The 25,624-nt window shown below is 43.9% G+C and overlaps 1 protein-coding gene across 1 annotated transcript in view; it reads left to right on the plus strand.

The window, feature by feature from the left end:
* Positions 1 to 25,624, plus strand: part of LOC124265169 (dnaJ homolog subfamily C member 4-like) — a 37,159-nt gene that overhangs the window by 9,471 nt on the left and 2,064 nt on the right. The window contains exons 3-6 of the mRNA XM_046699957.1: positions 4,617 to 4,801; positions 6,043 to 6,231; positions 10,755 to 10,841; positions 14,556 to 14,673. Coding sequence (XP_046555913.1) covers positions 4,617 to 4,801; positions 6,043 to 6,231; positions 10,755 to 10,841; positions 14,556 to 14,664 — 570 coding nt within the window. The 3' untranslated portion in view covers positions 14,665 to 14,673. The remainder of the gene's footprint in view (positions 1 to 4,616; positions 4,802 to 6,042; positions 6,232 to 10,754; positions 10,842 to 14,555; positions 14,674 to 25,624) is intronic.

Here is a 25,624-nt window from a genome sequence, read left to right on the forward strand (position 1 = left end):
TGTCAGTAGGGTCCATTATGAAAGTTGTGTTTGGGGAGTTGGTGAAGGAAGAGGAACTTTTGGGAGTTGGTATGGAGTTGGTGTCCATAGGGTCCATTATGAAAGGAAGAGGAACGTGAGGAACACATGGGGATCACCCAGACCATGCTGTGTCAGTAGGGTCCATTATGAAAGTTGTGTTTGGGTGAGTTGGTATGTTTTGGGAAGGTAAGAGAAACGTGAGGAACACATGGGGATCACCCAGACCATGCTGTGTCAATAGGGTCCATTATGTCCATTAAAAAGTTGTGTTTGGGGGAGTTGGTATGAAGGAAGAGGAACGTGAGGAACACATGGGGATCACCCAGACCATGCTGTGTCAATAGGGTCCATTATGAAAGTTGTGTTTGGGGGAGTTGGTATGAAGGAAGAGGAACGTGAGGAACACATGGGGATCACCCAGACCATGCTGTGTCAATAGGGTCCATTATGAAAGTTGTGTTTTGGGGAGTTGGTATGAAGGAAGAGGAACGTGAGGAACACATGGGGATCACCCAGACCATGCTGTGTCAGTAGGGTCCATTATGAAAGTTGTGTTTGGGTGAGTTGGTATGAAGGAAGAGGAACGTGAGGAACACATGGGGATCACCCAGACCATGCTGTGTCCATAGGGTCCATTATGAAAGTTGTGTTTGGGTGAGTTGGTATGAAGGAAGAGGAACGTGAGGAACACATGGGGATCACCCAGACCATGCTGTGTCCATAGGGTCCATTATGAAAGTTGTGTTTTGGGGAGTTGGTATGAAGGAAGAGGAACGTGAGGAACACATGGGGATCACCCACCATGCTGTGTCCATACCATGTTGGTATGAAGGAAGAGGAACGTGAGGAACACATGGTGATCAAGACCATGGGTCCATTATGAAAGTTGTGTTTTGGGGAGTTGGTATGAAGGAAGAGGAACGTGAGGAACACATGGGGATCACCCAGACCATGCTGTGTCCATAGGGTCCATTATGAAAGTTGTGTTTTGGGGAGTTGGTATGAAGGAAGAGGAACGTGAGGAACACATGGGGATCACCCAGACCATGCTGTGTCCATAGGGTCCATTATGAAGGGGTTGTGTTTTGGGGAGTTGGTATGAAAAGTTGTGAACACATGGGATCACCCAGACCATGCTGTGTCCATAGGGCATGAAAGTTGTGTTTTGGGGGAAGAGGAACGTGAGGAACACATGGGGATCACCCAGACCATGCTGTGTCCATAGGGTCCATTATGAAGGGGTTGTGTTTTGGGGAGTTGGTATGAAGGAAGAGGAACGTGAGGAACACATGGGGATCACCCAGACCATGCTGTTTCCATAGGGTCCATTATGAAGGGGTTGTGTTTGGGGGAGTTGGTATGAAGGAAGAGGAACGTGAAGGATGCTAATATTCATAAAAAATATTATATAATCTGTAATTGTGCAGAATTTATGCAAAAATTGTTTTTGTTTATACTGCTGAATATAGCTGTTTTAGGGCTGCTGAATTCAGCAGGGACTGGACTAGTGTGACCCAAAGATACTGTGTGAAGGTCCAGATAAACATCAAGCAAAATACTTATTGTTTAAAACTTATCCTATCTCACTGTATGCTCTTCTTTCTCTTACTTCGACCTTGGACTGGAAACATGCTGTAAGCAGAGTTGAACAAATCTTCTGGCCTCTCTCCCACCCGATCACTCCCCACCGCTCCCATTACCGGACACCTCAGCAGTCCCTTGAAAGCATGCAGGGCGCTGAGGCCTGTCACATGACACCCCTCTCTTGTCATCCTCTTTCTTGTCGCCCGCGTGTGTAGACATGTATAAGCTGTCTCTGTCTGCTACTCTGATTTGCTACATTATGGGGAAAGTAATCTGTGTCATTGGTCTCAACAGTAGAGTAGCAGACAGAGACAGGTGGACATCTTCAGAGGGTCCCCCCGACTTCCAAGGAATCCACGCAGGATCGTCCCTTCAAGATTACCCGGCGCTATTCACCTTCACTTAATGTGGACTTCTTAGACACCCCGTTTGACTCATACTTTAGTGAAACTTACGACGTCTTTTTCATCCTGATCCGTTCAGCCAAGATGACAGATAGGCCGTTACTCCCACTTAGTTCAACGATCCCATTCAGTTCGGCGCTTCAACCTAGTTTGACGATCCCATTCGGTTCAGCGCTTCAGCCCAGTTCAGCGCTCCCGTTCAGTTCAGCGCTTCAGCCCAGTTCGGCGCTCTTGTTTGGTTCAGAGCTTCAGCCCAGTTCGGCGCTCCCACTCAGTTCAACAATCTCGGTGATACCCACCAGTTCAGCAATCCCTGTCAGTGCGTCTATACCTACCAGTTCGGCGATCCCTGCCAGTGCGGCCATCCTTTTCTAGTTTGGTGATCCCTGCCAATTCGGTGACTTCTGTTGGGATTCATCACCAACCACCTTTCGCAATCCCTCTTTAGACTGTGAACTGATATATGTTCCACTAACCCCTTTTGTCTCGGACACTTTGACTCAGCCTTCGAATTTCACGTTAGGTTCGGCGAACCTGTCTGCTTTGGTGATCCTGTTCATTACCACCTATTCATTGCAAGCTACATCTAGAGCGCTGCAGCTGAACCTACCCATGTCTTGAGATTATTCCCATGATATACAACTTCACCTTCTCATGGATTTTGACTTGATAGTGCAAGTCATGGCAACGGTTTTGAAGCAAGTACGGCAACTAGATGCGTTTCTGTATTAGTATCATCAAGTCCACCACCGAGTTCACTACGGTAATCTCACCAGTCAATGTTTGCCGATTCCCCTCTCCTTCCTCCATAGCGAGACTCCTTCATTATATCTACACTCAGCTGGAGCTACTAACTACCGATTATAATTACCGCTGACGAGCGACACGTTCGGCGAATCTACCCCTCAGCGCTGATACAAGCTCTACAGACCACTACTAATGGGGATCCTCTTGGTTGACATTCTACGACTAGCTTTTAACCAACATTATGATACACATCACTCAGATTCTGCTTCGATGAGGCATCATGTTTGAGGCTTACATTGACGACTGCCTACTAGCTCAAGAGATCGACATTTCCTCCTACAACTTCTACACTGACTGGAGGTACACTGGTAGTTCTTTGGCACTCGATAGTTGACTACGCTGGTTACTATACCGTTTCACTGTATTATCACATGGGAAATATTCGTGTGTGTGAAGTTTCAACTATATATTCAACAGAATGCAATGACTGCGCTCTGGATTTATACCATGCACAGGGAATTACTGCATTCTGCAAATTACAGAAGAGAGCAGTGAGGCGCGAGCCAGGCAGTGTTATAGCGAGATAGCTTGGTAGACGGCCACTCTGGCTTCTATACAGTTTTCCACTGTATATCACATGGAGTATTAGTGTGTGTGGAGTTTTGACAACATATTCGACTGTATGCTATGCCTGCGCACTGCATCTACAGGGGACTACTACATCTGCAAAACAACGACTAGCAGTGAAGTGCAAGACAGGCAGCTTTATACCGAGACAGTGAGACAGCGATCTTGTTTTAGTGCGGCATTCAAGATCGCCAAATCAACGCATCCCTCCGCTAGTAATTATTGTTTTCTAATGTCAGCCCTAGTTTTCCCGTCCAGAGTTTTACCATGACTATGGTCGATCCAGAGGTTTCTACGGCCGTTCCTATGGAACGCTGATCACCAAGCGTCGATCCTTCTCCCTTCATTGATTCTTCACACTGGTGACTCGACGAATAGAATGTCAGCAGGAGAGTTTACTTGACACTGCTTCTTTGTAGACACATCACTTGAAGGATGCGGAAGTTCATCTTCACGATCTACTAGTAGCAGGACTGTGGTCATGCGACTTACTGACCCTCCACATTAATGAGCTGGAGTTCAAGGCAGTTATCTCAGCTATAACTCTTTGGCCTACTTTCGACTGGTCTTCTCATATGATCAGAGAACTTGAGTACTCGGTGGTGGTGTGGTACATCTATCATCTGGGTTCTACATCTAGCTACCTCACCAGTTAGGATGGCTCATCAATTTTAAGAAGTCATAACTGATCCCGACGCTATGCCTCCAGTTTATCGACATGATGTATGTTCCCCAAGACCGGTTTGTCAAGATTCAAAGACTTGTTCCCCTAGCACTGACTCAACCCCGAAGTCTTCATCAGTTGCAAGAGCTCCTTGGTCTGCTGACGTCAGCCCAAGCTCCTACCCTCGGGACAACTGCAACTTCGGCCGTTACAACAGTTCCTCTGACCTTATATCAGGATCGGCGATCCCCACACAGCAAGCCTACTACCTTCAATGCTTCATTCCCATCTACAGTGGTGGCTGGTAGAATCGAATTGTAGAATGACAAGAGAGAGGTGTCATGTGACCAGCCTCAGCGCCCTGCATGCTTTCCAGGGACTGCTGAGGTGTCCCGGAATGGGAGTGGTGGGGAGTGATCGGGTGGGAGAGAGGCCAGAAAATTTGTTTAAGTCTGCTTACAGCACGTTTCCACTCCAAGGTTGAAGTAAGAGAGAGAAGTGCATCCCTTGAGATAGGATAAGTATTATAAATATACAATTTATACTTAAAATTTCCAAATTTGTTTCAGCTGCATCCTGATGTTAACAGGAATGATCCTAAGACTCATGAAAAATTTGTAAAATTAAATGCAGCATATTCTGTGCTGAGCAAGTCATCTGATCGCCATGACTATGATGTGAGCCTGTCTTCACAACTCCACCACAAGCACATGAGTGGCCCTGGAACTCCTCCATATGGCCCCTCTCCAAATGGGTGAGTCCAGCAGGTGGAATTCCTGTAGCATTGGTGACGTCAGTTCACTGTAGCTTCCCGTGGGATAGGGTGGTTAGTAGCTTCCTGTGGGATGGGGCTATTGGTAGCTTCCTGCGGGATCGGGCTATTGTTAGCTTCCTGTGGGATGGGGCTATTGGTAGCTTCTTATGGGATGGGGTTATTGGTAGCTTCCTGTGGGATAGGGTTATTGGTACCTTCCTGTGGGATGGGGCTATTGGCAGCTTCCTGTGGAATAGGGTTATTGGTACCTTCCTGTGGGATGGGGCTATTGGTAGCTTCCTGTGGAATAGGGTTATTGGTACCTTCCTGTGGGATGGATCTATTGGTAGCATCCTGTGGAATAGGGTTATTGGTACCTTCCCGTTGGATGGGGTTATTGGCAGATATGTACAGGATGGGGTTATTGGGAGGTATCTGTAGGATGGGGTAATTGGCAGCTATTAGCAGGATGGGATTCTTGGCAGCTACCTTCAAGATTGGTTATTGGCAGCTATTTGTAGGATGGGGTTATTGGCAGCTATCTGCAGGATGGGGTTATTGGCAGCTATCTGTAGGATTGGGTTATTGGCAGCTATCTGTAGGATTGGGTTATTGGCAGCTATCTACAGGATGGGGTTATTGGCAGCTATCTGCAGGATGGGTTTATTGGCAGCTATCTGCAGGATGGTGTTATTGGCAGCTATTTGTAAGATGGGGTTATTGGCAGCTATCTGCAGGATGGGTTTATTGGCAGCTATCTACAGGATGGGCTTTTAGGCAGCTATCTGCAGGATGGTGTTTTGGGCAGCTATCTGTAGGATGATGTTTTGGGCAGCTATCTGCAGGATGGTGTTATTGGCAGCTATCTACAGGATGGTGTTATTGGCAGCTATCTGCAGGATGGTGTTATTGGCAGCTATCTGCAGGATGGTGTTATTGGCAGCTATCTACAGGATGGTGTTATTGGCAGCTATCTGTAGGATGGTGTTTGTTCTTGCTACAAAGTGTAAGCTTTTGGTAGATTCATGTTGGGTGGTGTTTGTTCGGGCTACGAAGTGTAAGTTGTTGGTAGATTCATGAATCACATTGTGTAAGTATATAAAAGATATTTCACTGCATATTTTAGCCTACATGGTTAATACAAGACTTTATGTGCTTTTTTACCATTATCTATCTCCATGTTTGATATGATAGCTGACCAGTGTTGGGTCATGACGGTGTCATGCTTGTTGATGTTGCAGGTACACTGATGGGGAGCCCTTCTGGGACGAGACCATCTGGCACATGCGCAACCATAGCAAGGACGCAGCGTATGAAGACAAGTCTTACTATGGAATCCGTGGCATCAAGAAAGTGTCCAACTTCTCCATTGTTGCCTGCTGCATGGGTCTGATGTTGATAGGGGCTGTGGTTCACTACTTTGCCATTGTGTAAGTTCCATGTTCTGAATTACTGTTTTGGACATCTCCAAGGTAATTTATTATCTTCTGATTTCACCTGCTTCAAATTCATCTTGACATTCTTTACTAGAGTGTCATGTCATTGATCTTTGTGAGTCTTCTGTCTGTCCGTCAATCCATGAGGCTATCAGCCTGGGAGCACCAAACTTCTCACAAACTTCCTTTGTTGTCCTACATGTCGCTGCATACCTACTTTTATTGTTTACAAATATTTTCAGCACAGCCTTTGTGCCAAACTCTTTTTTGAAGGTGATTCGTCTAGTATTGGTAGTTTCAAGTTTTCATGACTTCTGTAGTTTTATAAATCAGTTGTCAAAATGGCCTTCTGCAACACCTCCAGTGCTGTTGAAACAACTTGAGGCATAGTGCTGTACAAACAATGGCTCACTGGTACTATGAGCATGTGTTACTGGTATTATGAGCATGTGTTACTGGTATTATAAGCAGTATGCTCATGATACCAGTAACACATGCTCATTAAACCAGTAACACCAGTAACACATGTTCATGATACCAGTAATACCAGTAACACATGCTCATAAAACCAGTAACACCAGTAACACATGCTCACAATACCAGTAACACATGCTCATAATACAAGTAACACCAGTAACACATGCTCATAAAACCAGTAACACCAGTATAACATGCTCATAAAACCAGTAACACCTGCTCATAATACCAGTAACACATGCTCATAAAACCATCAACACCAGTAACACATGCTCATAATACCAGTAAAACCAGTAACATATGCTCATGATACCAGTAACACCAGTAACACATGCTCATAATACCAGTAACATATGCTCATGATACCAGTAACACATGCTCATGATACCAGTAACACCAGTAACATATGCTCATAATACCAGTAACACCTGCTCATAATAACATATGCTCATAATACCAGTAACACATGCTCATGATACCAGTAACACCAGTAACATATGCTCATAATACCAGTAACATATGCTCATGATACCAGTAACACCAGTAACACATGCTCATAATACCAGTAACATATGCTCATAATACCAGTAACACCAGTAACACATGCTCATGATACCAGTAACACATGCTCATGATACCAGTAACACCAGTAACACATGCTCATAATACCAGTAACATATGCTCATAATACCAGTAACATATGCTCATGATACCAGTAACACATGCTCATAAAACTAGTAACACCAGTAACACATGCTCATAAACCAGTCTCACATGCTCATAATACGAGTAACGCATGCTCATAAAACCAGTAACACCAGTAACACATGCTCAAAGCACCAGTAACCCATGTTCAGAAAACCAGTAACACCAGTAACATAATGCTCATGACACCAGTAACACATGCTCATAACACCAGTAACGCATGCTCATAAACCAGTCACACATGCTCATAATACCAGTAAGACATGCTCATAAAACCAGTAACACCAGTAACACATGCTCATAATACCAGTAAGACATGCTTATAAAACCAGTAACACCAGTAACACATGCTCAAAGCACCAGTAACACATGCTCATTAAACCAGTAACACCAGTAACATAATTCTCATGACACCAGTAACACATGCTCATAATACCGGTAACGCATGCTCATAAACCCAGTATCACCAGTAACACATGCTCATTATACCAGTAAAACCAGTAACATATGCTCATGATACCAGTAACACATGCTCATAAAACTAGTAACACCAGTAACATATGCTCATAATGCCAGTAATACATGCTCATAATACCAGTAACACCAGTAACATATGCTCATGATACCAGTAACACATGCTCATAAAACCAGTAACACCAGTAACACATGCTCATAAACCCAGGAACACCAGTAACACATGCTCATAAAACCAGTAACACCAGTAACACATGCTCTTGATACCAGTATCACCAGTAACACATGCTCATGATACCAGTAACACCAGTAACACATGCTCATAAAACCAGTAACACCAGTAACACCTGCTCATGATACCAGTAACACCAGTAACACATGCTCTTGATACCAGTAACACATGCTCATAAAACTAGCAACACCAGTAACACATGCTCATAATACCAGTAAGATATGCTCATAAAATCAGTAACACCAGTATAACATGCTCATAATACCAGTAACACATGCTCATAAAACCAGTAACACCAGTATAACATGCATTTAAAACCAGTAACACCTGCTCATGATACCAGTAACACATGCTCATAATACCAGTAAGATATGCTCATAAAATCAGTAACACCAGTATAACATGCTCATGATACCAGTAACACATGCTCATAAAACTAGTAACACCAGTAACACATGCTCATAATACCAGTAAGACATGCTCATAAAACTAGTAACACCAGTAACACCTGCTCATGATACCAGTAACACATGCTCATAAAACTAGTAACACCAGTAAGACATGCTCATAATACCAGTAAGACATGCTCATAAAATCAGTAACACCAGTATAACATGCTCATAAAACCAGTAACACATGCTCATAATACCAGTAACACATGTTCATAAAACCAGTAACACCAGTATAACATGCTCATAAAACCAGTACCACATGCTCATAATACCAGTAACACATGCTCATAAAACCAGTAACACCAGTATAACATGCTCATAATACCAGTAACACATGCTCATAAAACCATCAACACCAGTAACACATGCTCATAATACCAGTAACACCAATAACGCATGCTCATGATACCAGTAACACATGCTCATAAAACCAGTTACACCAGTAACATGCTCATGATACCAGTAACATCAGTAACGCATGCTCATGATACCAGTAACACCAGTAACACATGCTCATAAACCATCAACACCAGTAACACATGCTCATGATACCAGTAACATATGGTTCGAATAATAGTAAAACATGCTTTTTAAAGCATTAAAAGTGTATTTTCTTGACAGATATTTTCGTTTTTTTCAAGCATATTTGAACGTACACTGAAATCACTGGGCTGTATAATCTGTGATGTAGTGTTTGTGAAGCCTGTTTCACATCTAACAGTACACTGAGATCACTGGGCCGTAGCGAAGTGTGATATCGTGTTTGTGAAGCCTGTTTTTACATCTAACAGTACACTGAGGTGTGATATCGTGTTTGTGAAGCCTGTTCACATGTAACAGTACACTGAGATCACTGGGCCGTACGAGGTGTGATATCGTGTTTGTGAAGGCTGTTTCACATCTAACAGTACACTGAGATCACTGGGCCGTACGAAGTGTGATATCGTGTTTGTGAAGCCTGTTTCACATCTAACAGTACACTGAGATCACTGGGCCCATACGAAGTGTGATATCGTGTTTGTGAAACCTGTTTCACAGGTAACAGTACACTGAGATCACTGGGCCGTACGAAGTGTGATATCGTGTTTGTGAAGCCTGTTTCACATCTAACAGTACACTGAGATCACTGGGCCATATGAAGTGTGATATCGTGTTTGTGAAGCCTGGTTCACATCTAACAGTACACTGAGTACGAAGTGTGATATTGTGTTTGTGAAGCCAGTTTCGCATGTAACGGTACACTAATGGATACTGTTGTGTAATCATCTGTTACTAGGTTGGTCCCAACAGATTTTGTAAGGTAAATAGAGATTATTAACCTCGTGCATTTCTGTATCATTAATATCATATATTAGGAATAAAAATTGTATTATGCAAGCCTATTTTTTATTCCTTATATATGATATTAATGATACGGAAACACACAACGTTAATAATCTCTTTATCATATAATGTTATTCTTATAATTACTCTAAAAAAAGAAGCAAATCATACAGGAATTTATATGAAGAGAATCGAGCATTCGCGAAAGAATACTTGGCCATACACTACGGTGAAGGTCGTTCATGACGGCGGCATATAGTTTTGTGACTAGTCACTTTTCCAGTGCAACCATAACTCATGCTTAAAATAAGATCTTTCTGTCTAAAGAGAACAACAAAATCAGGCAGGGTTTTCCTGGCAGTGTTTCTATTTTCATTGCGGGTAATCACCTCATCAATATAAGTTTCTGATACCTGACGGAATCAATTTGTCGTCTGTATTGTGATCGATAGATCGAAATCCTTGGCTGGTACTTTTCTTAGACGATCGCTCGTGCCTCATAATCTGTACCTTCAATTTGAACGAAGTATTCCGTTTCATATTTTCTGAAGTCAATTACTGCAGTAACGATTCCAGAACCTGTCATCAAGTCTTACAGAATCACCAATTTTAATAATGGGGGCAGCCATGTTTGTTTACAAACTCGTCCACGCAATGTAAACTCGCGACAGGCGTCATCAATGAAATGTTAACGTTTTAGGATTCGCATGGTGTGTATGGAGTTTTGTGAAAGTAGTTCGTGGATTGACGTAATTTGCATAGTTATCAGATTTGGATACCAAGTTTATCAGATTGCTTTATTGCACCGATAACACCCTCCATTAGAAGATAATGTCTTGTATTGTCTGTTGCAGAAAAACTACGACTCTACACAAAAACCATCTGGATGCCAGGGACATGAAGTTTCATGCAATGTACTCTCAAGCCAAAGAGCAGGCCAGGTCAGTACTCTCTGATTGTAAATGCATGGTAATACACAAGCATGGATGTCTACTGTGAGCATGGACGTCTACTGTAAGCATGGACATCTACTTGAAATAAATGCGTCTCCAAATATATTCAACTCAATATTAATGTGACCTCTTTTTATCCCCTGCAACAACGAAGTTGAGGGGGATATAGAAACGAGTTCCGCCTGTCTGTGCATCAGTGCATCCGTGCGTCCGTCACACTTTGTCCGACACATATCTCCTAAACTATTGGTGATATCTTAATCAAACTTGGTACACATATCAAGCATGATCCCTAGATGTGCCTTTTGGGGGTTAGACCCAGATATGAATTTTATTTTTGGCTGTTTCCATGGAAACATGACTTAGGCTGTGACTATGAGGATGTCATCTTGTCTGGAGCAGATCTCCCAAACTATACATGCTAGCTTCATCAAACTTGGTACACATATCAAGCATGATCCCTAGATGTGCCTTTTGGGGGTAAGACCCAGATATGAATTTTTGGGGGGCTGTTTCCATGGAAGCATGACTTAGGCTGTGACTATGAGGATGTCATCTTGTCTGGAGCAGATCTCCTAAACTATACATGCTAGCTTCATCAAACTTGGTACACATATCAAGCATGATCCCTAGATGTGCCTTTTGGGGGTTAGATCCAGATATGAATTTGTGGGGGGCTGTTTCCATGGAAACATGACTTAGGGTATGACTATGAGGATGTCATCTTGTTGCATTTTCCATGGCTGGAACTATTTTTGAATACCCACATTAATATGGGTATAACTCTAGATACCAATGCAATTCTTTTTGCTATCCAGACCAATATAAATTGCTGAATCACCTAATCCTACTGAGCAAAAGGCATATTTTTCTATGCAGTCTAAAGGGCAACACCCTATCAGTGGATAAGGTTATAAATAACATCAGACAAGTTTATGCCATTGAAAGGTTCACTGCTTTTAAGAACAACAAATATAATGCCTTGGAAAAAAAAAATGGTCTCCACTCACAAATAGTTTTAAACTAAGTAGATGTCATATAGATGTTATATAGTATTGGCTTTCAGCCACAGTTACTGCTCAATGTAAACAATGTACAATCACTGAACTTTGTAGTTCAAACACACCTGTAGAATTTTAATCAGATAAAATATGTATGATTGTTGCGTATTATGTTGACTGCAGCTACTGACTGTCTTCTCTCTGAGAACTTTGTACTACTGCTGAGTCTTAGGACCCAAAGCCTGTAGAATTTTAACCAGATAAAGTACATCTGACGTTGTTTTCTTTTGGCTTATAGCCATATACTTTCCTCCATTTGCAAACACTATGCCTTCTTGAACCTTTGCAGGTCAAATATGTTTACACATCTATAGTCAGATAAAACACACCTGATATGGTAGCCTATTTGCTTATAGTCATGGAGTGACTCTTCTTGCAGACTTTCTGCCATTGTTCTATTATTGTATTTTCAAACATGCTTGTACATCTCTAGTTGACAAATTACATCTGATCGTGTATACTATCCACTTTTGGTATGCTATTAGCCTATAGCCATATGTGCCTTTCTTGAATTTTGCATCTCAAACAATCAGATTAACTATATCTGATTATATGTATCACTGGCATACAACCTTGAAGTTTACTTTCCTCGACAAACCATTGTGCCATTCTTGAACCGGGTCCTACCAGCCTGAGAGTAGTTTTATATAATATTGTATATCTGTACAACCATAGAATTACTTCATTACACTTTCAATGTCCATCTCCTTGACCTTTGTTATGAAGCCAGTACAACATGCTGATGACTGTCCATACCCATGTGATTGTACCCATTATGCTGGAAGAAAAAAAAATGAAAGAAAAAGTTAGGCTTCAACTGAATTTGGTGGTAGTGCTCCTTTCTGGAGCAGATCTTAAAACCTTTCAATACTCTCCTTCCACTTTGCTGTATACACTCCAAAACATTGACATAATCATAATTAGTAGACATATTCATAATGAGCATTTTGCCTTTGCAGGGGATATTGATGAGTTTGTCTTCTTGTTAGACCAAGTTCTAATTATATATTGAAACAATAATTCACTGATTCCTATGTGGAGAAGGTGTCAACAAACATGAAGGCAGACAAGACAAAGTAGTCAGCGCTTGTGTAATCAGTGATGCCTTGCTTGTGTAGTCAGTGATGCCTTGCTTGTGTAGTCAGTGATGCCTTGCTTGTGTAATCTGTGATGCCTTGCTTGTGTAATCTGTGATGCCTTGCTTGTGTAATCTGTGATGCCTTGCTTGTGTAATCTGTGATGCCTTGCTTGTGTAATCAGTGATGCCTTGCTTGTGTAGTCAGTGATGCTTTGCTTGTGTAATCAGTGATGCTTTGCTTGTGTAATCAGTGACGCCTGGTAGCTTGAGTCGTCAGTGATGCTTTGCTTGTGTCGTAAGTGATGCCTTGCTTGTGTAGTCAGTGATGCCTTGCTTGTGTAGTCAGTGATGCCTTGCTTGTGTAGTCAGTGATGCTTTGCTTGTGTAGTCAGTGATGCCTTGCTTGTGTAGTCAGTGATGCCTTGCTTGTGTAATCAGTGATGCCTTGCTTGTGTAGTCAGTGATGCCTTGCTTGTGTAATCAGTAATGCCTTGCTTGTGTAGTCAGTGATGCCTTGCTTGTGTCGTAAGTGATGCCTTGCTTGTGTAGTCAGTGATGCCTTGCTTGTGTAGTCAGTGATGCCTTGCTTGTGTAATCAGTGATGCCTTGCTTGTGTAGTCAGTGATGCCTTGCTTGTGTCGTCAGTGATGCCTTGCTTGTGTAGTCAGTGATGCCTTGCTTGTGTAGTCAGTGATGCCTTGCTTGAGTCATCAGTGATGCACCCGTGAAGATCCGGGGTAGAATAGGTCTTCAGCAACCCATGTGCTTGCCATAAAAAGGCGACTATCTTGTCGTAAGAGGCGACTAACGGGATCGGGTGGTCAGTTTCGCTGACTTGGTTGACACATGTCATCGGTTCCCAATTGCGCAGATCGATGCTCATGCTGTTGATGACTGGATTGTCTGGTCCAGACTCGATTATTTACAGACCGCCGCCATATAGCTGGAAAATTGCTGAGTGCGGCGTAAAACTAAACTCACTCACTCACTCATCAGTGATGCCTTGCTTGTGTAGTCAGTGATGCCTTGCTTGAGTCGTCAGTGATGCCTTGCTTGTGTAGTCAGTGATGCCTTGCTTGAGTCGTCAGTAATGCCTTGCTTGTGTAGTCAGTGATGCCTTGCTTGAGTCGTCAGTGTTGCCTTGCTTGTGTAGTCAGTCATGCCTTGCTTGAGTCGTCAGTGATGCCTTGCTTGTGTGAGTAAAGCTCTAGACCGGAGCAGCGATATCTCACTAAATGTCCATTATGAAATTTCGAGTGTTTGAATGACAAATTCTTACCATTATAAATTTGTCAATACTGCTGCTGAATAAACTGTGATGTGGACAAGACACTTGTTTGTTTTTAGATTTAATGTGGTTTATCTGAGTTCTAAAATCATGCCATCATGTTAACAGAGATTCATTACAATGAGCAACAACACTCGTATTTTTCACATTTAATTCACTCTTATGTTTATTTCATGATTTACAGTATGCATACAGTAATGGCTCAGTCAAACTGTCCATGCCAGTGGGGGTTAATCTTGGGGTGTGTAACTGATTAATGATCTTGCTGTCTGCAGAATCAATGGCAATGAACTTCAACTAAAGATTCTCAAGGCAAGACTGAGTGGGAAACCTGAAGATGTCCAATATGCTGACATAGAGGCATTTGGGGACAAGAAGAAGTGAAGATGTCAGGTGCTGTAATGTTTCTTCTGTTTAGTTTCATATAACACAGGGTTCTAGGGCCTGTAGTTTACTGTGTGTGTAGCTATAGTACACATATAACACAGGGTTCTAGGGCCTGTAGTGTACTGTAAGTGTAGCTATAGTACACAGATAACACAGGGTTGTATGGTCTGTAGTGTACTGTGTGTGTAGCTATAGTACACATACAACACAGGGTTGTAGGGTCTGTAGTGTACTGTGTGTGTAGCTATAGTACAGAGATAACACAGGGTTGTAGGGTCTGTAGTGTACTGTGTGTGTAGCTATATTACACAGATAACACAGGGTTGTAGGGTCTGTAGTGTACTGTGTGTGTAGCTATAGTACACAGATAACACAGGGTTGTAGGGTCTGTAGTGTACTGTGTGTGTAGCTATATTACACAGATAACACAGGTGTTCTAGGGCCTGTAGTGTACTGTGTGTGTAGCTATAGTACACATATAACACAGGGTTGTAGGGTCTGTAGTGTACTGTGTGTGTAGCTATAGAACACAGATAACACAGGGTTGTAGTCTGTAGTGTACTGTGTGTGTAGCTATAGTACACATATAAGCAGGGTGCCCTGGCAGTCAGCAGGTCTGTAGTGTACTGTGTGTGTAGCTCTAGTAGGTCAGCAGCCTACTATATTAACTCTCAAGGTGCCTGGCAGTCAGCAGCCTACTGTATTAACTCTCAATGTGCCTGGCGGTCAGCAGCCTACTGTATTAACTCTCAATGTGCCTGGCGGTCAGCAGCCTACTGTATTAACTCTCAATGTGCCTGGCGGTCAGCTGCCTACTGTATTAACTCTCAATGTGTCAGGCAGTCAGCAGCCTACTGTATTAACTCTCAATGTGCCTGGCGGTCAGCAGCCTACTGTATTAACTCTCAATGTGCCTGGCGGTCAGCAGCCTACTGTATTTACTCTCAATGTGCCTGGCGGTCAGCAGCCTACTGTATTAACTCTCAATGTGCCTGGCGGTCAGCAGCCTACTGTATTAACTCTCAATGTGCCTGGCGGTCAGCAGCCTACTGTATTAACTCTCAATGCCTACTGTCAGGCACTGGCGGTCAGCAGCCTACTGTATTAACTCTCAATGTGCCTGGCGGTCAGCAGCCTACTGTATTAACTCTCAATGTGCCTGGCGGTCAGCAGCCTACTGTATTAACTCTCAATGTGCCTGGCGGTCAGCAGCCTACTGTATTAACTCTGAAGGTGCCTGGCGGTCAGCAGCCTACTGTATTAACTCTCAATGTGCCTGGCGGTCAGCTGTGTACCACTCGGTGCCCTGCTGAGTCATTGAGCAAAAAGTGTTACAACGTTTCTTATTTCTGCACACTGTGTTACCAAATTGTATATACTTCAATCTGAGTCAATCGCCTTTCCTACAGTATTCTTTCAGCAAATCCATAAGGTATATAATATATGTCTTTCCTAACCATTGCCGAATGTGCAAGCATTCTAAATTTTCTACGCCATATAGCTGGAATATTGCTGAGTGCGGCGTAAAACTAAACTCACTCACTCTAAGTTTTCTACTTTTCTACAGAAATCGTAAAATAGATATCTGTGTCATCTTCATCCATCATTTCGATGCAAAAAAATGTCCCAATACATCACGAACATATATGAACTTCACTGGTTTGACTTGTGTGGGGAATTCCCTCTTCTGTGATATCACCCACTCACTATCGGGCAGAAATGTTACTTCACACATCATAAATCTTGTCATTTCTGACACATTAATAAATCACCATTCACCATTTAGTGTACATTTTGAAATCTATATCTAATTACAAAAGCATGTTAGTCATCACAGGTAGTTGTTTTTGGATCAAATTACCAATGATCATTGTAAAAACATTGACAATGACCCTAGAATGTTTTTGAAAATATGCAAACATGAGTGTGAACAAGAACCTTCCGCCATGTTAGGGAGTGTTAATAAATTCATATTAACTGATTATAAATCCATGAATCAGCAAAAACCCAGCATAATATCCAACATTCTGAGGGCAGTGAACATTCTAGCTTTAGAAAGTCAGTCACTAGTTTTGATGTCATGTGTCAGCAACGTTGTACATATTTGGTCATTTCCTTTAGATGATGGAAGAAAGAACCTTATATCCATTCTTCTGCTCACAGTTTCTGTTGTAATACAACATTTGTGGATCTTTTGCTTAATGTTTCCTGCAATTATTTTTAGTCTGGATATCCAAGTCCAGTCCCGAACCTTCCCTTGAACAACGGCGCATTAAACTTTCATTGCAGTATATCACTAAATTACATTCAAATTGACCACACAAAATTAATCTCGATATCCATAACACCATTATCGACTTCTGTCTTTCGCCACCCTGGCAGATGGTGAAACCAGATTCGACCTTACCCTCACTAAACTCAAAGAAGTCTGAAAGCAAATCCCCTTGGTGTTCCAACAGGAATACAACCAGTTGCTTTCAAGTATACCACCCATAGATCTATTTTCACAGACGCATCCAGGATGATGGCCATGTTGCCAGTGCTACAGTCATTGGATCAAAGACTGTCTCCTCTAGAATTCCCGATAATTGCTCCATTTTCACTGCTGAGGCCAAAGCTATCTTCACAGCTTTGACCTATATTAAACAACAGAACCATTCCAAAAATTTCATTGTTTTACAGACTCGTTATCTTGCCTTCAAGCACTTCAAAATGTTACTTAAAGTCACCCTATCATCCTAGACATTTTAGAACTTTACAACGATCTTTCTACTGGCCAATTTGACATACTGGCCGGGTCATGTCGGCATAGTAGGTAACACAAAGGCTGATGCTGCAGCTAAAGCAGCTCTTGACAAGCCCTTATCTCCACTGCTAATCCTGTATAGTGATTTCAAACCCACTATCAAAAGTTATACTCGGGACCTTATGCAAGTAAGGTGGGACACCCAAGTAGGAAGAAATAAACTTCATGAATTTAAGCCAACAATTGGTTATACCTACGTGGGTTGTCAGTCAAGACAAGATGAGGTAATTTTACGATTATGTCGTATTAGCCAAAGTCGGTTTACTCATGACTATCTGCTGAAAAGGGATGGCGATGGACCTCCCATGTGTGTCTCTTGTGGTGAAGTGTTCTCCATCAAGCATATTCTGCTTGACTGTGCGGACTTTTCGACTTGCCGCATTATGATGCGGCAAATCTGAAAGATTGGTTTTCCCGTGTGAGCGGGCATCTCATTGTTAACTACCTGAGGAAAGTTGACCCTTATCATAAACTGTAGTTATGTAATGTGAATAACGAACTGCTTGTGTTCGAATTTGGTGCTATAACAATGTTCATAATATATGCTTTTGAATAACAACTCATTTGGACTTTGAACTTAAAATGTTTTTTACTTCACACTTGAACCTGTCACTATATGGCAGGAATAATGCCGTTGTGACATAAAACCCAACTCAACTCACCCCAGTCGTAATTGTGTAGGGTGGAGGTGTAGCCAGTTGGTTAAAGCATTGGCTTGTCACGCTGAAGACCCTGGTTCGATTCCCCACATGGGTACAATGTGTGAAGCCCAGTTCTGGTGTCCCCTGCCGTGAAATTGCTGGAATATTGCTAAAAGCGGCGTAAAACCATACTCACTCACTCACTCACCAGTAGAAACTATCACCAACATTGCATCATCAACTAAGAGGGGTAACTCTTGCCTGTTTAGCTCAACACTTATGTATAGCTTTTTGTTTTCAACATAAGAAATTTGAGTGTATAATTTTAAACATATATATTAACTAATCCTATAGTTGGGTTTTGTTTCAAATATGGAAATAAGTGCTGTTTTACTTGTAAACCTCCCCTTTAACATCTCAATCAATACTACCTGTGCACCAAGTGTTGAGTGATGAAGTGATTTTATGAGAGTTTCATTCAGTATGTGTACCGGTGCAGCTGGAGATCATGATGAGAGGACGGCAGTACTTGTAGCCATGACCTACTTCAGAAATATGTTCACTATGTAGCAATTAAGGGAAATTACAGGTGAAACATGTTTGTAAAACATCACAACTAAATACGGGCTGTCATTGCTTCAGTATACATCCCCACTGACTACAGGCCACCAGTACTTGTGTATACGTACATCCCCACTGACTACAGGCCACCAGTACTTGTGTATACGTACATCCCCACTGACTACAGGCCACCAGTACTTGTGTATACGTACATCCCCCACTGACTACAGGCCACCAGTACTTGTGTATACGTACATCCCACTGACTACAGGCCACCAGTACTTGTGTATATGTACATCCCACTGACTACAGGCCACCAGTACTTCTGTGTATACGCACATCCCCACTGACTACAGGCCACCAGCCATCCCCACTGACTACAGGCCACCAGTACTTGTGTGTACGTGCGCACATCCCCACTGACTACAGGCCACCAGTACTTGTGTGTATCACGCTACATCCCCACTGACTACAGGCCACCAGTACTTGTGTATAATACATCCCACATCCCCACTTGTGTATGACTACAGGCCACCAGTACTTGTGTATATACGTGCACATCCCACTGACTACAGGCCACCAGTACTTGTGTATATACGCACATCCCCACTGACTACAGGCCACCAGTACTTGTGTATAATGCACTGACTACATCCCCACTGACTACAGGCCACCAGTACTTGTGTATATACATCCCACATCCCCACTGACTACAGGCCACCAGTACTTGTGTATATATACATCCCCACTGACTACAGGCCACCAGTACTTGTATATCGTACATCCCCACTGACTACAGGCCACCAGTACTTGTGTATCACGCACATCCCCACTGACTACAGGCCACCAGTACTTGTGTATATCGCACATCCCCACTGACTACAGGCCACCAGTACTTGTACATCCCCACTGACTACAGGCCACCAGTACTTGTGTATACGCACATCCCCACTGACTACAGGCCACCAGTACTTGTGTGTATATGTACATCCCACTGACTACAGGCCACCAGTACTTGTGTATCCCCACTGACTACATCCCCACTGACTACAGGCCACCAGTACTTTGTGTGTACGCTACATCCCCACTGACTACAGGCCACCAGTACTTGTGTATCACGTACATCCCCACTGACTACAGGCCACCAGTACTTGTGTATAATGTACATCCCCACTGACTACAGGCCACCAGTACTTGTGTATACCGTACTTACATCCCCACTGACTACAGGCCACCAGTACTTGTGTATATGTACATCCCCACTGACTACAGGCCACCAGTACTTGTGTATACGTACATCCCCACTGACTACAGGCCACCAGTACTTGTGTATACGTACATCCCCACTGACTACAGGCCACCAGTACTTGTGTATATGTACATCCCCACTGACTACAGGCCACCAGTACTTGTGTATACATACATCCCCACTGACTACAGGCCACCAGTACTTGTGTATATGTACATCCCCACATCCCCACATGACTACAGGCCACCAGTACTTGTGTATATATGCACATCCCCACTGACTCCCCACTGACTACAGGCCACCAGTACTTTGTGTATATCCCACTGACTACATCCCCACTGACTACAGGCCACCAGTACTTGTGTATACGTACATCCCCACTGACTACAGGCCACCAGTACTTGTGTATACGTACATCCCCACTGACTACAGGCCACCAGTACTTGTGTATACGTACATCCCCACTGACTACAGGCCACCAGTACTTGTGTATACGTACATCCCCACTGACTACAGGCCACCAGTACGGTACTTGTGTATACGTACATCCCCACTGACTACAGGCCACCAGTACTTGTGTATAGATGCATACATCCCCACTGACTACAGGCCACCAGTACTTGTGTATACGTACATCCCCACTGACTACAGGCCACCAGTACTTGTGTATACGTACATCCCCACTGACTACAGGCCACCAGTACTTGTGTATATGTACATCCCCACTGACTACAGCCCACTAGCACTTGTGACTACAGGCCACCAGTACTTGTGTATATGATGTATACATCCCCACTGACTACAGGCCACCAGTACTTGTGTATACTGATACATCCCCAGTACTTGACTACAGGCCACCAGTACTTGTGTATATGCACATCCCCACTGACTACAGGCCACCAGTACTTGTGTATATCCCCGCTGACATCCCCACTGACTACAGGCCACCAGTACTTGTGCATACTTGTGTATACATCCCCACTGACTACAGGCCACCAGTACTTGTGTATACAAACATCCCCACTGACTACAGGCCACCAGTACTTGTGTATATGTACATCCCCACTGACTACAGGCCACCAGTACTTTGTGTATACTTGTGTGTATCATTCCACTGACTACAGGCCACCAGTACTTGTGTATCGCATACATCCCACTGACTACAGGCCACCAGTACTTTGTGTATACATACATCCCCACTGACTACAGGCCACCAGTACTTGTGTATATGCACCGTACATCCCCACTGACTACAGGCCACCAGTACTTGTGTATTACGTACATCCCCACTGACTACAGGCCACCAGTACTTGTGTATACGTACATCCCACTGACTACAGGCCACCAGTACTTGTGTATACGTACATCCCCACTGACTACAGGCCACCAGTACTTGTGTATACGTACATCCCCACTGACTACAGGCCACCAGTACTTGTGTATACGTACATCCCCACTGACTACAGGCCACCAGTACTTGTGTGTATACGTACATCCCCACTGACTACAGGCCACCAGTACTTGTGTATACGTACATCCCCACTGACTACAGGCCACCAGTACTTGTGTGTATCCCCACTGATACAGACATCCCCACTGACTACAGGCCAGGCCCAGTACTTGTGTATACGCACATCCCCACTGACTACAGGCCACCAGTACTTGTGTATATACATCCCCACTGACTACAGGCCACCAGTACTTGTGTATCCATATCCCACTGACTACAGGCCACCAGTACTTGTGTGTCGTACATCCCCACTGACTACAGGCCACCAGTACTTGTGTATATACGCACATCCCCACTGACTACAGGCCACCAGTACTTGTGGCCACGTACATCCCACTGACTGACTACAGGCCACCAGTACTTGTGTATACATACATCCCCACTGACTACAGGCCACCAGTACTTGTGTATACGTACATCCCCACTGACTACAGGCCACCAGTACTTGTGTATACGTACATCCCCACTGACTACAGGCCACCAGTACTTGTGTATACGTACATCCCCACTGACTACAGGCCACCAGTACTTGTGTATATGTACATCCCCACTGACTACAGGCCACCAGTACTTGTGTATACATACATCCCCACTGACTACAGGCCACCAGTACTTGTGTATACGTACATCCCCACTGACTACAGGCCACCAGTACTTGTGTATACATTACATCCCCACTGACTACAGGCCACCAGTACTTGTGTATACGTACATCCCCACTGACTACAGGCCACCAGTACTTGTGTATATATCGCTGACATCCCCACTGACTACAGGCCACCAGTACTTGTGTATAATGTACATCCCCACTGACTACAGGCCACCAGTACTTGTGTATACGTACATCCCCACTGACTACAGGCCACCAGTACTTGTGTATACGTACATCCCCACTGACTACAGGCCACCAGTACTTGTGTATCATACACATGACACCCCACTGACTACAGGCCACCAGTACTTGTGTATACGTACATCCCCACTGACTACAGGCCACCAGTACTTGTGTATACATACATCCCCACTGACTACAGGCCACCAGTACTTGTGTATATACGTACATCCCCACTGACTACAGGCCACCAGTACTTGTGTATACGTACATCCCCACTGACTACAGGCCACCAGTACTTGTGTATACATACATCCCCACTGACTACAGGCCACCAGTACTTGTGTATACGTACATCCCCACTGACTACAGGCCACCAGTACTTGTGTATACGTACATCCCACTGACTACAGGCCACCAGTACTTGTGTTATATGTATACATCCCCACTGACTACAGGCCACCAGTACTTGTGTATACATACATCCCCACTGACCAGTACAGGCCACCAGGTACTTGTGTATATCGTGCGACATCCCCACTGACTACAGGGCCACCAGTACTTGTGTATACGCATACATCCCCACTGACTACAGGCCACCAGTACTTGTGTATATCGTGACATCCCCACTGACTACAGGCCACCAGTACTTGTGTATGCATACATCCCCCTGACTACAGGACTACAGGCCACCAGGCCAGTACTTGTGTATACGTACATCCCCACTGACTACAGGCCACCAGTACTTGTGTATACGCACATCCCCACTGACTACAGGCCACCAGTACTTGTGTATAATGTGACATCCCCACTGACTACAGGCCACCGGTACTTGTGTATACGATACATCCCCACTGACTACAGGCCACTAGTACTTGTGACTACAGGCCACCAGTACTTGTGTATATACATCCCACTGACTACAGGCCACCAGTACTTGTGTATACGTACATCCCCACTGACTACAGGCCACCAGTACTTGTGTACACGCACATCCCCACTGACTACAGGCTACCAGTACTTGTGTATATCGTACATCCCCACTGACTACAGGCCACCGGTACTTGTGTATAACGCACATCCCCACTGACTACAGGCCACCAGTACTTGTGTATCGCACATCCCCACTGACTACAGGCCACCAGTACTTGTGTATAATTACATCCCCACTGACTACAGGCCACCAGTACTTTGTGTATATGTACATCCCCACTGACTACAGGCCACCAGTACTTGTGTATACATACATCCCCACTGACTACAGGCCACCAGTACTTTGTATACGTATATGTACATCCCCACTGACTACAGGCCACCAGTACTTGTGTGTATCGCACATCCCCACTGACTACAGGCCACCAGTACTTGTGTATACGTGACATCCCCACTGACTACAGGCTATCAGTACTTGTGTATACACACATCCCCACTGACTACAGGCTATCAGTACTTGTGTATACGTACACCCCAATTCCTTCAGGCCACCGGTACTTGTGTATACGTACATCCCCACTGACTACAGGCCACCAGTACTTGTGTATACGTACATCCCCACTGACTACAGGCCACCATTACTTGTGTATACATACATCCCCACTGACTACAGGCCACCGGTACTTGTGTATATGTTGTATTCATCCCCACTGACTACAGGCCACCAGTACTTGTGTACAGCAAGTTGTATATGTTGTATACAGCTGTGTAATGAATATTTTGGAGCGGAGTAGAGCTATCCGAGCTGTCAGTTTTAATCACGAGGCTGACATGCTGAGACTGTAAATTCCACCCTGACAGGTGTTGGCAGTGTTCACATTGTTGTCGTGTCTTCTGCAAGTTTAATGTCTGCTTGTTACCTGTTGCAGTGAAGCAATTAAGTGTAATTTAGTTGTAGGCCGGCCCAGGTGTGTGTGCAAGTTGGGTCTAGCACTGCTTCTGCACTTTGTCAGTAACTGTTTCCTGTGGTCCACATTATCACAAAGAGGAAACATATTTACTGCCATCATTAATTTGCCATAACTGTTTAAGTTCATGTGTGAAGATTTATGATGTGCTAGTTGTACATGGTTGTCTGAGGGTTTTCACTGTGTGTGAAGTGATGCTTCTAGTGGGAGTCCTCCACATGGCTGACAGTGAAAGTGTCCCATCAACCGGAGCAATCGGCCACTCTGCCTTTCATTAGCCTCTCTTGCTGTACCCCTTGCAATCACATCACCCCAAATGAGAAGAAAATATTTTCTTGGATTTGGTTTAGAAACATGAGTAGAAACACTGTATATGTGAAGTGTTTTTACTGATTTATGATTGTGCCTTTTGAAGTCTGCAGCCATGGATGGTGTGTGTAGGCAGGTCATCATGACCTCAACAGGCAGGTGTGCGGGTACATGTGTATCTAGTGCAGCAACCATTACACAGTACTGTGTGTCCCACGGTTTTATAGCATAAACCATGCCTCCTTTTTACCTTGTCTGTGATGTCAACATTGGAATTTCAACATGGCTGCCCGGTTGACATCGCTGGTGACATTCAAAAGTGATCTTTCCGAGAGCCAGAACCTTTAGGGTTGAGATAGTCACCTTGTTTAGTTCCAAGTGTGTAAAAAATTATCAGAAATCGAATGTTGCTCTTAGTGGCACTGTTGCGAAATACAAAACAAGCAGAAATATCTTCTCAGAAACTGTTTGACAATGAAGCTCAGATAGACACCTGCAAGTTGTGCAAGAGGTTAAATCAGATAGACCCCTGCAAGTGGTGCAAGAGGTTAAATCAGATAGACCCCTGCAAGTGGTGCAAGAGGTTAAATCAGATAGACCCCTGCAAGTGGTGCAAGAGGTTAAATCAGATAGACCCCTGCAAGTGGTGCAAGAGGTTAAATCAGATAGACCCCTGCAAGTGGTGCAAGAGGTTAAACCCCTGCAAGTTGTCAGATAGATCCCCTGCAAGTGGTGCAAGAGGTTAACTCAGATAGACCCTGCAAGTGGTGCAAAGGTACAAGAATCTGTATCATTGCACTCGAAATAAAAGAAATCATAAAAGAAGTTCTGTATTTCCTAAAATTAGTGTGTCTATTGAGTCCTCCTGTCTAGTGAATTCCCCATGTCTGGTGAGTCCCCTAGTCTAGTGAGTCCCCTAGTTTAGTGAGTCCCCATGTCTAGTGAGTCCCCATGTCTAGTGAGTCCCCTTGTCTAGTGAGTCCCCATGTCTAGTGAGTCCCCATGTCTAGTGAGTCCCCATGTCTAGTGAGTCCCCTAGTCTAGTGAGTCCCCTGTCTAGTGAGTCCCCATGTCTAGTGAGTCCCCATGTCTAGTGAGTCCCCTGTCTAGTGAGTCCCCATGTCTAGTGAGTGGAGTCCCTAGCCTAG

This window comes from Haliotis rubra, unplaced genomic scaffold (genome assembly GCF_003918875.1).
Source record: "Haliotis rubra isolate DU_JTF1 unplaced genomic scaffold, ASM391887v1 Scf964, whole genome shotgun sequence".
NCBI lineage: Eukaryota > Metazoa > Mollusca > Gastropoda > Lepetellida > Haliotidae > Haliotis > Haliotis rubra.